Source organism: Mauremys mutica, chromosome 17 (genome assembly GCF_020497125.1).
Source record: "Mauremys mutica isolate MM-2020 ecotype Southern chromosome 17, ASM2049712v1, whole genome shotgun sequence".
Classification (NCBI taxonomy): domain Eukaryota; kingdom Metazoa; phylum Chordata; order Testudines; family Geoemydidae; genus Mauremys; species Mauremys mutica.
Genome location: NC_059088.1, coordinates 11,001,638 through 11,016,094, shown reverse-complemented (window position 1 = coordinate 11,016,094; position 14,457 = coordinate 11,001,638). Strand labels below are relative to the sequence as shown.

Below are 14,457 nucleotides of genomic sequence, written 5' to 3'. Positions count from 1 at the left end.
GCTGGAGAAAAGTTGTTCTCTCTCACCCCAGAGAGCAGGACGAGAGCAGTTGGACAATGGAGCAGATGCCCAGGGAGGTGGTGGAAGTGCCTTCACTGGAGGGTTTCGAGAGGGGGCTGGACAGTATCTGTCTGGGATGGGTTAGACCCAACAAATCCTACATCTTGGCAGGGGTTGGACTAGGTGACTCCTGTGGTCCCGTCTCACCGTGTGGGTCTGTGATTCTAGGATTCTAGGATTCGCTAAAAAATCCCAAGATTGAATGTGAACATGACAACCCCAACCCCTCCCTGAAATTCACTGATAAATTCTGAGGTTTGCTTTAAAAATCCTGAGATTGGCCAAATATTGTGAGATTTGCTCACAGAATCCTGACTTTGGCTTTTAAAATCCACATATTTGTGCTTTGTCTCCCCACACCCGGTTCTTTGCAGCCCTTTGCCTCATCCACCCCACCTGGGTGCTGGTGCAGTGAGCTCGGTGGGTGTCAGCCTGGATCCCCCATGGCCCATGCACCAGCCCAGAGCATGATGGGACGGGCCCTGCTGCCCAGGGCTGTAGGGGCAGGGGCCGGGCCCGTGAGATCCAGCCTCCATCCCCATCCCTGGGTCGGGACCCTGCTCGGCCTTGAGGGGCATCGGCAGAGCTGTGGGGGCAGGGAGCCCAGGGCTGGGATAGCAAGAGGCTGCAGGTGGGGATTGAGGGGCACCCCAGTCTCCACAGACCATCCAGCTCCCTCCCCCCTATTTCCACTCCCCCCTAGACCTGCAGAGGGGGGCTCAGCACCTGGCTCTCCGACCCTGCAGCCTGGGTTCCTGACTCAGAGTCTGGGGAAGCGGCAAGCACAGGAATGTGAAAGCAGAAGTGGGTGCGGATGGGAGGGGGTTGGGGGGAGATGCTGTCTCAGAAACCCAGCACCAGCATCCTGCCGACTTCCCCTCCTTCTGGCTGGCCCTAACCACAGCTTCCCTGCAACAGAGGCAGGCTGCATATTGCTTGTGGGGCTGGAAATAGAACCCAGGACTCCGGGCTCTGAGCCCTGCTAACCCTCACTCTCCTCCCAGAGTTGGGATAGAGCCCAGGAGTCCGGACTCCCTGCCTCCACCCTCCACTGTAACCCACTAGACCCTGCTCCCCTCCCAGAGCCAGGGTCAGGAAAGGAGCCCTGACTCCAAGACCCTCTACACTCCACTCTGGTCCCAGAGCTCTGGATGGACCCAGTAGTCCTGGCTCCCAGCCCCACTGTTATGATCATTCCCCTCCCAGAGTCGGGAATAGAACCCAGGAGTCCTGGCTACCTGCCCCCCATCCCAGATCTATCCCTTTATTACTGGTTTTCCCCATCACACAATAATATTTTAACACTAGCAGCTCACACCTCTTATCGTATTGTATATGCAGCAAATGCTAATCACTCACCCCGAGCTGAGATACAGCCGCCTCTGGGGCGGGGCGGCTGGGAACAGTCACACATCGACACTGCCCAGGAGTTGCTCACCCGGAGCTGAGATGCGTCTGCCTCTGGGGCGAGGCGCTGGGAACAGCACACTGGAACAGCAGATGTCTGGTTAGGACGGCTAGTGAATCCCGACTCCAATGGGAATAACCGGGTGCGTGAGGAGACCTGCCTGGGACTGAGCAGGCGCGAGTGTCAGGGCGAGGGCTGTGGAGAGATGTGAGATTTCAAGACAGGAAAGGGAAGTCAGGGCATGAATCTGGCCATAGAGCGTCTTGCAGAAGCCGATTCCAGTGGCTGCAGATCTCGGTGCCATCGACGCAAGCGGGAGATTGTCCCAGATACAAGCAGCTCCCACGGACAGCCGGCTTCTTACCCCACCGCGTGGGGGTGAGTACTGGCTGGGGGGACTGGCTGGGAGGGTAATGGGGCACAGGGCCCTTCCCCTCTATGGGGCAATGGCTCCAATCTGCCCCAGGGTGAGTTTGACACTCTGTATCTCAGGGAAACAACCTACACCCCCATTTTTATCGTTAGAAAATGACTGTGTGTATCCAATGAAAAGTTTGTCATTTCAGGTGTCTTAAGAAGGCTTGTGAGGCACTGAGCATTGCTCCCTCCAGCCAGGCCCATCTCCTTCTATAGATGGAGAGAGACTGACTGGGCTTCTGGCTTCCCTGGCCTTCTTATAAGGCCCTGGTGCTCAGTTTGGGGCGTGGCCCCAGCTGTAGCCACTTCCCCAATCAGCCCAGACTAAAGCCCCTTCCCAGGGCTGTTTTCAACCCCTTCAGGGCAGAAGCAGGGGTCCACCCTGCTACATATCCTAAAATAATAGTCAGTGTATGTATCTATCCAGTGTATGTGTGTGCGCACTGTCTATATGTACTCTCTCTCTCTGTATATATATATGTGTATGTGTGTGTACATGTATGTACAGTACAGAGCCATTTATGCACGACACGTTTACTCATGAATCCACTTAACATGCGGTAGCACATCTCCCCGTGGTACCTATTTAACACGCGAGACTCGTTAAAATGTGGTACAGGAACTTGCTATGTAGCGCTACAGATTTGCTCAGTAACTCACTGACATAGAAATCGACAGTAAGTGCGGAGCAGAAACGTGTTGTACATTTTTCCCCGTGTTCGTAAAGACGTATCACACACGCTTAGTCATTGTCATGCTAGAGGGCAGAGGGCAAGCGTCAGCGTTCCTACAGTGGAGAAGAAAAGCTGCTGCAATACATCGAGCAAATAGCGGAGAAACCCAGGCCAAAGTTTCAAAAGACACTGGGATTGCCGAATCTGCTCTCCGAGGATGGCTAAAAACTGAATCTAAACTGAACGGCTTTGTACAAAATATCAATTCTGCCGCAGGGCTTAAATGCAAACGTGTGCACTATTCAGCAAAACCCACGACAGAGAAAACCATGCGCACGTGGTTTGCTCAGGAAAGGCTGAAAGAAATGCAGCTAAGGGGGCCGATTCTTCAAGCCCAAGCAACAAAATTTGGAAATTTAACAGGGGATGAATCAATCCAAGGGAGCAAGGGGTTTATAAGTCATTTTAAAAAGCGTCATGGCACAGCGCAGGTATCGATTTCTTTTGGCACGTGCTAATTACAATCCTGCATCTCCAGTGGAGTATCTCTTGATCCCTGATCACACTTGCTCTTCCTAATTTGAGAGACATATGGAAATAAAAAGTGAGTTTTATTCCTATTTGCAAGTTTACAGTTTCTGTGATTCTCAGACATGTCTAGAAACCAAGGATTCTGCTGTGTTTGCACCAATCTGAGCACATAGTAGGTGCTACTGTAACGCAAAGACAAACACTATCGATTCAGCATTTCTCAAAGACTGAACACTTGCTTTCACGCTAAGATCTGGCTTTGTGGTAACTGCATTGTCTTGCAGGGATCAGTAACTAGCATCACCTGTTCCGCTCTGTTCTTGCAGGGGGTCTCAAACTTCATTGCACCATAACCCCCTTCTGACAGCAAACATTACTACATGACCCTAGGAGGGGGGATCGAAGTCTGAGCGCACCGGATATCAGGCAGTGATTCTCGGGCTTTGGTCCCGGGATACAGCAAGTCTAAGGCAGCCTTGGTGACCCCATTAAAATGGGGTCGTGACCCACTTTGAGGTCCTGATCCACAGTTTGAGAGCCACTGCTCTAGATGGTATCGTACTCCGATTGTTACCGGGGTATCTGAACGCCTTGGGGTCATCGCAGAGCAAATGAAGTCATCCAGATCCGGCCTTAGCCACGGGTGAACGGGGCTGTAACGGGTTCAGTCACAGAGACCCCCTTGGGACTGTCACCTGATGTGCTGACACTACCTCAGAGCCCATTTTTCCCTGCCAGCTTGGGACTGCAGAAACCTGCCTTATTGAGCCAGACACGCCAGCCTGCTGCAACACAGACCCAGGGTCTGAACCATGCCCCCAAAGCCACAGACATAAATGAAAATGGCTTAGCACGTGCTCCTGTCTCCAGCACCCAGACACCCAGCTCCCAATGGGATCCAAACCCCAAATAAATCCATTTTACTCTGTGTAAAGCTTATCAAGGGGAAACTCATGAATTCTCCACCCTCTCTAGCACTGATAGAGAGAGATGCACAGCTGTTTGCTCCCCAGGTATAAATAATTAACTCTGGATTAATTAATAAACAAAAGTGATTTTATTAAGTATAAAAAACAGGATTTAAGTGGTTTCAAGAAATAACAGACCAAGCAAAATAAAACAAAACACACAAGTCTAAGCCTAATACATCAAGAAACTGAATACAGGTAAATCTCACCCTCAGAGATTTTCCAATAAGCTTCTTTCGCAGACTAGACTCCTTCCTAGTCTGGGCCCAATCCTTTCCCCTGGTTCAATTCTTGTTAGCTCCAGCTCAGGTGGTAAGTAGGGGATTTCTTCATGACCAGCAGCCCCCTTTGTTCTGTTCCACCCCCTTTTATAGCTCTGGCAGAAGGCGGGAATATTTTGTGTCCCTGGTTCCCCCCCCCCTCCTTCTAACTGGAAAAGCACCAGGTTAAGGATGGATTCCAGTTCAGTTGACATGATCATAGAATCATAGAATTCAAGATCAGAAGGGACCATTATGATCATCTAGTCTGACCTCCTGCTAGATGCAGGCCACATAAGCCGATCCACCCACTCCTTTAGCAAGCGACCCCTGCCCCATGCTTCAGAGGAAGGCGAAAAACCTCTAAGGCCACTGCCAATCTTCCCTGGAGGAAAATTCCTTCCCGACCCCAAATATGGCGGTCAGCTGAACCCCGAGTATGCGGGCAAGACTCTCCAGCCATACCCTCTGGAAAAAGGTTATATCATATCATTGACCCATTGTACTATTTACCATTGTGGCACTTAATTGACCTATTGACTAAGCCCGTTATCCTATCATACCATCTCCTCCATAAACTTATCTAGCTTAATCTTAAAGTCATGGAGGTCCTTCGCCCCCACTGTTTCCCTCGGTAGGCTGTTCCAATATTGCACTCCCCTGATGGTTAGAAACCTTCGTCTAATTTCAAGCCTGAATTTCCTGACTGACAATTTATATCCGTTTGTCCTCGTGTCCACATTAGCACTGAGCTGAAATAATTCCTCTCCTTCCCTGGTATTTATCCCTCTGATATATTTAAAGAGTGCAATCATATCTCCTCTTATCCTTCTTTTGGTTAAGGAAAACAAACCGAGCTCCTCAAGTCTCCTTTCATACGACAGGCCTTCCATTCCTCGGATCATTCTAGTGGCCCTTCTTTGTACCTGTTCCAGTTTGAATTCATCCTTCTTAAACATGGGAGACCAAAACTGCACACAATACTCCAAATGAGGTCTCACCAACGCCTTATATAACGGGACTAGCACCTCCTTGTCCCTACTAGAAATACCTCGCCTAATGCATCCCAAGACCGCATTAGCTTTTTTAACGGCCACATCACATTGCCTACTCATAGTCATCCTACGATCAACCAGGACTCCTAGGTCCTTCTCCTCCTCCGTTACTTCCAACTGGTGCGTCCCCAGCTTATAACTAAAATTCTTGTTAGTCATCCCTAAATGCATAACCTTACACTTCTCACTATTGAATTTCATCCTGTTACTAATACTCCAGTTTACAAGGTCATCCAAATCTCCCTGGAGGATATCCCGATCCTTTTCCGAATTGGCAATACCTCCCAACTTGGTGTCATCCGCAAACTTTATCAGCCCACTCCTACTCTTGGTTCCCAGGTCAGCAATAAATAGATTAAATAAAATCGGACCCAAAACCGAACCTTGAGGAACTCCACTGGTAACCCCCCTCCAACCTGACAGTTCCCCCTTCAATACTACCCTCTGCAGTCTCCCCTTTAACCAGCTCCTTATCCACCTCTGGATTTTCATTTCGATCCCCATCTTTTCCAATTTAACCAGTAATTCTTCATGCGGTACCGTATCAAACGCCTTACTGAAATCCAGATATATTAGATCCACCGCATTTCCCTTGTCTAAAAAATCTGTTACTTTCTCAAAGAAGGAGATCAGGTTGGTTTGGCACGATCTACCTTTCGTAAATCCATGCTGTAATCTATCCCAGTTGCCATCGGCCTCATGCTCCGGAACCACTCTCTCTTTTAAGATTTTTTCCATGACTTTGCATACTACAGATGTTAAACTAACAGGCCTGTAGTTACCCGGGTCACTTTTTTTCCCCTTCTTGAATATAGGAACTACATTAGCTAATCTCCAGTCAAACGGCACAACCCCCGAATTTAGAGACTTATTAAAAATTATCGCTAACGGGATAGCAATATCACTCGCCAATTCCCTTAATATTCTAGGATGAAGATTATCCGGGCCCCCCGATTTACTTCCGTTAAGTTGTTCAAGTTTGGCTTCTACCTCAGATACCGTAATGTCTACCCCCATATCTTCATTCCCATCGGTCCCTCTATCACTATTCCTTAGCCCTTCATTAGCCTCATTAAAGACCGAGGCAAAATATTCGTTCAGATATTGTGCCATTCCAAGATTATCCCTAATCTCCACTCTGTTTAAAGTTTTAAGCGGTCCCACTTCTTCTTTCTTGGTTTTCTTCCTATTTATATGGCTAAAAAACCGTTTGCTATTGGTTTTAATCCCCTTCGCTAGGTCCATCTCCACCCGTCGCTTTGCCTTTCTCACTGCTTCCCTACACTCTCTGACCTCAATAAGGTAGGTTTCTTTGCTGATCCCTCCCATTTTCCACTCCTGGTACGCTTTCTGTTTTTTCTTAATGACCCCTCTAAGACGCTTGCTCATCCAGCTCGGTCTAAAACTGCTACCTACGAGCCGTTTTCCCCTTCTCGGGATACATGCCTCTGACAACTCCTGCAACTTCAACCTGAAGTAACCCCAGGCGTCATCTGCCTTTAGATCCCTATATATGTTAGTCCAGTCCACTTCCCTAACTAGTCGCCTTAATTTAGTAAAGTTAGCCCTTTTGAAATCGTAAACCCTAGTCTCAGATGCACTATTGATTATCCTCCCATTTATTTTGAAACGAATTAGCTCATGATCACTCGAGCCAAGGTTATCCCCTACAACAATTTCCTCAACAAGGTCCTCGTTACTCACCAAAATCAAATCTAAAATGGCATCCCCCCTCGTCGGTTCAGCAACCACTTGATGAAGGAATTCATTAGCTATCACGTCTAGGAAAAGCTGAGCCCTATTATTATTACTAGCATTTGTTTCCCAATCTATATCCGGGAAGTTAAAGTCCCCCATGATCAAGCAGTTCCTATTAGTATTTACCTCCTTAAAAACATTAAAGAGCTCTCTATCTGTCTCCAAGATAGATCCCGGCGGTCTATAGCACACCCCAATCACTATCCCGGGTGAGGCTCTGGTAGTTTTTTTCCCCAATGTGACCATTGCCCAGACAGACTCTGTATTATCCATTGCATTGCTAGTTATCTCATTACATTTCACCTCATTATTGATATACAATGCTACTCCCCCACCTTTACCTTTGCATCGGTCTTTCCTAAACAGCACATACCCTTCCATACCTGTACTCCAGTCATGGCTACCGTTCCACCATGTTTCGGTTATTCCTACGATATCCGGTTTCAATTCTCGGACCAGGAGCTCCAGTTCCTCCATTTTGTTACCTAAGCTTCTTGCATTGGTGAACAAACATCCTAATTTTTCCTGTTGGGCTCCTCTCACTCTTTTCACCCAACTCGGTAGGGACACAGTACTTCCAGTATGACTTGTAGATCTAGAATCCGTCCCCCCCCCTCTTCCTTACACCTAACCGTCCCCCTCTGGCTATATCTGTTGTTATCTTGTTGTTCTCACTCCCAATGTATAAATTTGGCGTGGAGAGCACCAGGACCTCTCCCAACCGTCTCCCCCCAGTGTCTAGTTTAAAGCTCTTTTAATCAGATGAGCCAGCCTCCCTCCTAGAAGTCTACTACCTTCCCTACTTAGGTGGAGCCCATCCCGTGAGAACAGTTGTCTGTCCCCAAAAGCCTCCCAGTGCCCATACATCCCAAAGCCCTCCTTGTAACACCACTCCCTCAGCCAACTATTAATCGTCACGATCCTGTCACCCCTTTGGCGCCCTTCCCTAGGGACAGGTAGGATCCCACTGAAGATCACCTGAGCCTCAATTTCCTTGAGCGTCTTACCCAACCTAGCATAGTCTCCCTTGATCCTTTCTAGCGAGAATCTAGCAGTGTCATTCGTTCCCACATGAAGGATGACCAAAGGGTTCTTACCTGCTCCTCTTAGGATCCTTTTCAACCTCAGGTCCACATCCCGTATTTTAGCACCCGGTAGACAGCACACCCTTCTGTTCTCTAGATCGGCCCTGGTCACAGGCCTGTCCAACCTTCTCAGTATGGAATCCCCAATCACGTAGACCTGCCTTCGCCTGGGGACAGTGCGGTCCTCTAACCTATCCTCCGTCCCCCCTGGTTGCAAGCTCCTTCCATTCCTATCATCCCTTGTGGTTCCCCTTAAGCCATCCTGCATCCTCCCTGGGCCCAAACTTGGTGCTACTTCCATAGACTCCTCCCCTTTTTCTATGGGACTGGCTGCTCGTTTCTTTTTTCTTGGCCTCCCACCGTCAGCGACCATCTGCTTTACCCCTTCCTCATTCTCCAAACCTTCAAACCTGTTCCTTAGCTCAATTTCCCCCTCACTGGCTCTCCTTTTCCTTGGCCTGCTTCTCACGGTCACATGCTTCCACCGCCCATCTTCCTCATCTGGTGGTCCCCCCTCAGTGGCCTCAGCCCCTGCTCCCCCCTGTGCCCCTGAGCGTTCCCCTTCAGTTACTGCTTGCCATTGCTCCATCAGCTGCTCAAACCCCCTTCTATTCTCTATCAGGGTTTCTACCTGCAGCTCTAGGCCCTGGATCTTTTCCTCGAGCAGCTCTATTAGGCGGCACTTCATGCATACATAGTACTGTTCTGGGTCCCCAGCTAAGACCAGGTACATACCGCAGCTGCTGCATGCTATCATCCTCAGTGTGTCCTCTGCTGCTTGGCTCATGGCTGCTGGCTGCTGCTGTCTCGGTCTTGCTTGGCGTTCTTACCTCCCATGATCACATGTCCCGTGAGCCCCCCTCCATTCCTCCAGGACTGGCCTGCACTTATGCAGTGGAGACTTGCAGGTAAACAGAGCCATCTAGAGTCAATTGTCCTAGTCAATGGGAGCCATCAAGATTCCAAGCCACCATTAATGGCCCAGACTTTGCATAATTACAGTAGGACATCAGAGTTATGCTCCATATTCCTAGATTCAAGTACTAGAATGATGCATTCATACAAAAAGGATGACCACACTTAGTAGATTATAAACTTTGTAATGATCCCTTACATAAGAACATAAACATAAACATAAGAATGGCCATACCGGGTCAGACCAAAGGTCCATCTAGCCCAGTATCCGTCTACCGACAGTGGCCAATGCCAGGTGTCCCAGAGGGACCTTTTGCATAAAGCATATTCCAGTTATGTGATATTCACACTTATACACATATTTTTATAAAGCATGATGGAGTTCAATGTCACAGGGGCGCCTCCGCGGCAGGGGTGCTTCCCCCCAGCACCCGCTGGCCTTTGCAGCCCCGCGGTTCCTGTCCCCTGCCTTGGAGCCGCCCCTGGCCAGCTGCTCCTGGGAGCTCCCTGTCTGCTGTAAGGAGCAGGGGGAGGGGCTCTGATGTCAGCCTGTTCCCTGTCCTCCCAATGTGCCCCATCTCCGCAGAGCAGGGGGTGTGGGGGACAGGGCTCACCCAGAGTGGGACAGCGCTGCTGTGTCTCAAGGAGCTTTCCTTCAGCCTGCAAAGAGCTGCTCTCTTAAATGGGCAGCATGCGGTCTCGCACACACTCCCCCAGCTCACACACCCCCAGCTGACACACACTGTCTCTTTCACACTCACCCCACCCAACACGTACTTATATTGCTGTTGTTACTTGTTGTTACTTCCTGCAATGCACATATATGCTCTGTAATTTTATTCTTTCAAAGTGGCATTAGTTGAGTTTGTTGACTGGTCTTTGCATTTCATAATTTTATTTCTCTCTTATGCTTACACTGAATTCTTTGAGTAGTGAGTTCTAAACTGCCTAACCTTTCTTGGCTGGAGTAATTAGCATTATTATTGTTGTTATCATATTGAGCTTTGTCATTCATTGTGTAAAGTGGCACAATCAAATAATAGCATCCTCCTAGAATGGAACTGTAGCTTGTACTCACTTTATTAATTTCAGTTTAAAAAATATTAGCTAAACACAGAACTATAGACACTGTGCAGATGTGGGATTGTATTTTTAGTTATAGCTGTAAATTAACTTAACATTTGCATGAAAATAACTGCAGTTCTAACTGTAATACCAATAGCAATGATGGCGTCAAATGTTCGTGAGTCACGTACATGATTGTGGTCAGTAAATATAAACGCCAAAAGAATTAGAAACATTAATTCCCTTTCTTAATAAAAGAGAAAAAAAACCTCAATCACATATGTTAAAATTATGTTTTTAGTGAAAAACAATTAACTAAAATAGAGGAGACAATGGCAGTAACACACTGTCTCTTAGAGAAAGTTACATGATATTTATTTTTATTTATCTCTACTAAAGATTGTGTGCGAAGTCTCATACGTGTGTTTCTGATATCTGTGTTAAAGCTTCAGAACTGATACCTCATGGCTTAGGATTGGGAATATCTTGCTGTATTATCTCCTGATTCTTCTAAATTTACATATAAGATTTAAACATGGCTTTAATTGGCGTTTGTATATATATTTTCTTTCTTTATATAACAGCTAGATACAGTGCTCCTGTCAGCGAATCCCTAAGTTATTATCTGCAAAGCCCCGAGAGTTTTCAGGTGCCCAAGTAGTCCCTGGAATCATGGTTAAAGTTTCCTCTCCCCACTCCAAATCTGAACTGGTGCCCCCCCATCCAGCTGAGCCAGGAGTGGCCAGGGGGCTGCAGGAGGCCGTGGGCTCTGGTGAGATGCAGTCCACGTGTGACAGCGCGAAGCCTTGAGCCACATGCCGAGCACCAGGCACCACAAGCCCCAGCAGCAGCGCAGGAGGGTGGCAACACCCCATGTGCAAGGCCCCCCCGACTTCTGCGCTGCTGCTAGCGGTGGCGCTGCCTTCAGAGCTGGGTGCCCAGCCAGCCCCCGCCAGTATCAGGCCTCCCTGCCAGGGCTTAATTTGAGTCACAGCTGAGCTCTGGCATCTCTTTCAATACAAATTAAACACCGGGGAGGCAACAGGGCCCATTGGCCTCACCCGGGGTGACTGTCCCCCATCTGAGCCTTCGTTCTCTGTTTCCTCAGTCCCTTGAGTTTCTAATTCCCTGTTGGCTCTTCGGTGGCTAAAGAATGGCCCGATCTACACGCCGGACTCGGGCACTGTGGATTCCCTGTCACCCGGCCTGTCCTTCCTTCTGCTTCCATGAGAGCAGCAGGGTGTCCTGAGAGAGAGAAATTATGGGGTTTGTCAGTGGCTGGCAGTCGAGATGATAGATAGATAGATAGATAGATGGTGGGTGGGATGGTAGGCGAATAGGTAGATGGGTGGGTGAATAGGTAGGTAGGCCCTGTGTTAGGTGGGTAGATGGGTACATAGGTGGGTGGATAGGTAGTTGGGTAGGTAGATAGATGGAAGCTATGTGGGTATGTAGGTTGGTAGATCAGTAGGTGGGTAGGTCAGTGGGTGGTTGGGTCAGTGGGTTGGTAGCTAGGCGGGGTAGTAGGTAGATGGCTGGGTCAATGGGTACATAGGTAGGTCAGTGAGTGGGTGGGTGAGTAGGTGAGTGGGTGGGTGAGTTTGTAGGTAGGTAGCTAGAGGAGGGGTAGTTGGGAAGGTCGGTGGGTGGGTCGGTGGGTGGGAAGGTCGGTAGGTGGGTCGGCCATCATGGATTCTTGGTCTCCCCACCTATCCTTCCTTCTGCTTACATGACAGCAGCAGGGTCTCCTGGGAGAGAAAGATTCTGGGGTATTTATGTGGCTGGCAGTCTGGATAGATAGGTGGGTGGGTGGGGATGAATAGATGCATAGATGGGTGTATAGGGACAGAGTTGGGTGGGTGGGTGGATAGACGGTAGGTAGGTGGGTAGATTGGTGGGTAGGTATATGGGTAGGGGGGTAGATGGGTGCCTGGGTAGGTTGGTGGGTGGGTCGGTAGCTGAGTTACCGTCTGTAATAGAGCAGGGTGAGGTAATACGCCAGGAAGAATCCAGTCGCCGCGAAGACGAGTTTGCAGCTGATTTCAATAAATGCCCGAATGAGGCCACCTGTGGGAAACGGAACAAGCTGAGAGTCTGGGATAGATCCCTGAAATCCCTGCCCGAACCAGCCAGCCCGCCCCGTCCCCACTCCTCTTCCAGCTCAAGGTGCTGATGGCCTCGTCCCTCTGGGCCCAGAAGCTGACGTGCAGGGCCCCCCGTGAGCCGTTCCCAGCCAGGGACACCCCGTCCACCTGCCACTGGAGCCTGGGTGGGGGGTGGGAGTGCAGGGAGCAGCTGCAGCTGATACCGAGCCCCTGGCGTTGGCAGGACGAGTTCAGCCCGGTCCCCGGCCAGGGACTGCCTGGGGAGAGCAGGAGACACAGCGACAATAGTCAGAGAGAGAAACTCAGGGGCAGGGAGCTTCCCAGCTCAACCTCACTCACACCCAGTGGCAGGGAGTCCTGTTATTTAACCCCCTCACACCCGTGGCAGGGAGTCCCACGAGTAAACCTCACTCACACTCGACGAGCAGCTTGATCATCCCATGGGCAGAGCTCTCCTCTCTCTGGGCCCAGCACCCGTACACCCTCCGATCCTCAGCCGTCACATTGGGAAGCTCCTGTCACAGCTGGCTCGCCCCCCCAGCCCAGCGCGGGGGGGCTGCTCATGACAGAGCAGAGGAACCGAGGGGAATCACCCTCCTGGGCCGTGAGCTGTGAGCCTCTCCCCCCTCCCCCCAGCACAGTGCCCCCCACTGACTCTCCACCCCACTCCCAGCAGCACAGCTCGCCCCACTGATGCCCTGCTCTGCTCTGTTTGGCACAGCGCCCCCTAGCGCCTTACGCTGCACGTGCACACGCAGGGCCTGGCTGGCCGACCCAAAGGGATTCTTGGCCCAGCACCGATACTCCCCAGCGTCCCCTCTGCTGAGATTCGGCAGCTCCAGGCGCCCGGCCCCTCCCTGGCCCTCGCCCAATGTGGAGACGTAGCAGCTCTGGGGTCGGAGCACAATCTTGGTGACTTTCCATGGCAGCAGGTCTCCGTTGCAGAGATCGATCCCTGACCCATCTCCTCTCCACTGCCCAGCGCCCCCTAGTGCCACCCTAGGGTCTGGAAGCAGAGAGAACATGGCCTGCTCCCCCCCCCACCCTCCCTACAATCCTATGGCTTCCCTCGGGCTCTCCCCTCTGGGCACAGACCAGCCTGGTCCGGCTGAGCCTGGGGTGAGGCCCTGAGTGCGGGCAGAGCGTGACTAGGATGTGCTCACTGATTCTCGGGGCTTCCAGTCCGTTGCTGGTCAGGGTCCCAGTGGTGTTGGGGAGCCCGGTCGGGTCTGTAACACAAACGAGACAGGGGGGATCAAGGAAGGCTGGACAGCACTGGTGACTATACAGACACCCCTCACCCAGCGTGGGGACGTAGCCAGCTCTGGGGTGGGTGCACAATCTCGGTGCCTTTCCATGGCAGCAGGGCCGTTGCAACCATTTAGGTGACCTAGGCGGTTGCCTAGGACACTAGGATTTGGGGGGTGGCATTTTCTTTGTCAGCGACCACGGCAGCCGGATCTTCGGCCGCCCCAGTCGCCGCTGGCATTTAGGCAGAGGGAGCTGGGGCAGGGGAGTGCGGGGAGGGCTGCCTGCAGCAAGAAAGAGGGGGGGGGGCAGCATGCAGGGAAATCCATGCCCCAGCTCACCCCTGCCCCACCTCCTCCCCGAGCACGCTGTGGCTGCTTCACTACTCCCACCTCCCAGGCTTGCGGCACCTAAGCTGATTGGTCCTGCAATCCTGAGAGGTTGGAGAAGTGAAGCAGCGACGGCGTGCTCGGGCAGGAGGTGGGACATGGGTGAGCTGGGGCAGCGGGAGTGCCTCAGGGTGGAGGGTGGGGAGCTACAGTGGGGGGGGCACATCAGGGTGGAGGTGGGGAGCTACTGCAGGGTGGGCACCTCATGACGGGGGCTCGGGGATGGGTGAGGGCGCAAGGTGGAAGTTTCCCCTAGGGCGCAAAACAACCTTGCACCGGCCCTGCATGGCAGCAGGTCTCCATCACACAGATCAGTTCCTAACCCATCTCCTCCCTGCCGCCCGGCGCCCCCTATTGCTGCCCCGCCGGCTGGAGACAGATGGAACCGGGTTCTCTCCCTTCACAACCCTCTCCACAGTCCTGAGGCTGTCTCGGGCCCTCCCCTCCGGGCACGGACCAGCCTGGCTCAGCTGAGCCTGGTGCCTGGCCCTGAGCGTGGTCAGAGCGTGACTAGGAGGC

The 14,457-nt window shown here is 51.3% G+C and overlaps 1 protein-coding gene across 1 annotated transcript in view; it reads right to left on the bottom strand.

The window, feature by feature from the left end:
- LOC123351979 overlaps positions 1-14,457 on the bottom strand; it is a 46,025-nt gene that overhangs the window by 23,496 nt on the left and 8,072 nt on the right. The window contains exons 6-9 of the mRNA XM_044991663.1: positions 13,465-13,530; positions 12,164-12,263; positions 11,398-11,441; positions 1,420-1,548 (exon numbers count right to left, since the gene is read on the bottom strand). Of these exons, the coding sequence (XP_044847598.1) occupies positions 1,420-1,548; positions 11,398-11,441; positions 12,164-12,263; positions 13,465-13,530 (339 nt within the window). The remainder of the gene's footprint in view (positions 1-1,419; positions 1,549-11,397; positions 11,442-12,163; positions 12,264-13,464; positions 13,531-14,457) is intronic.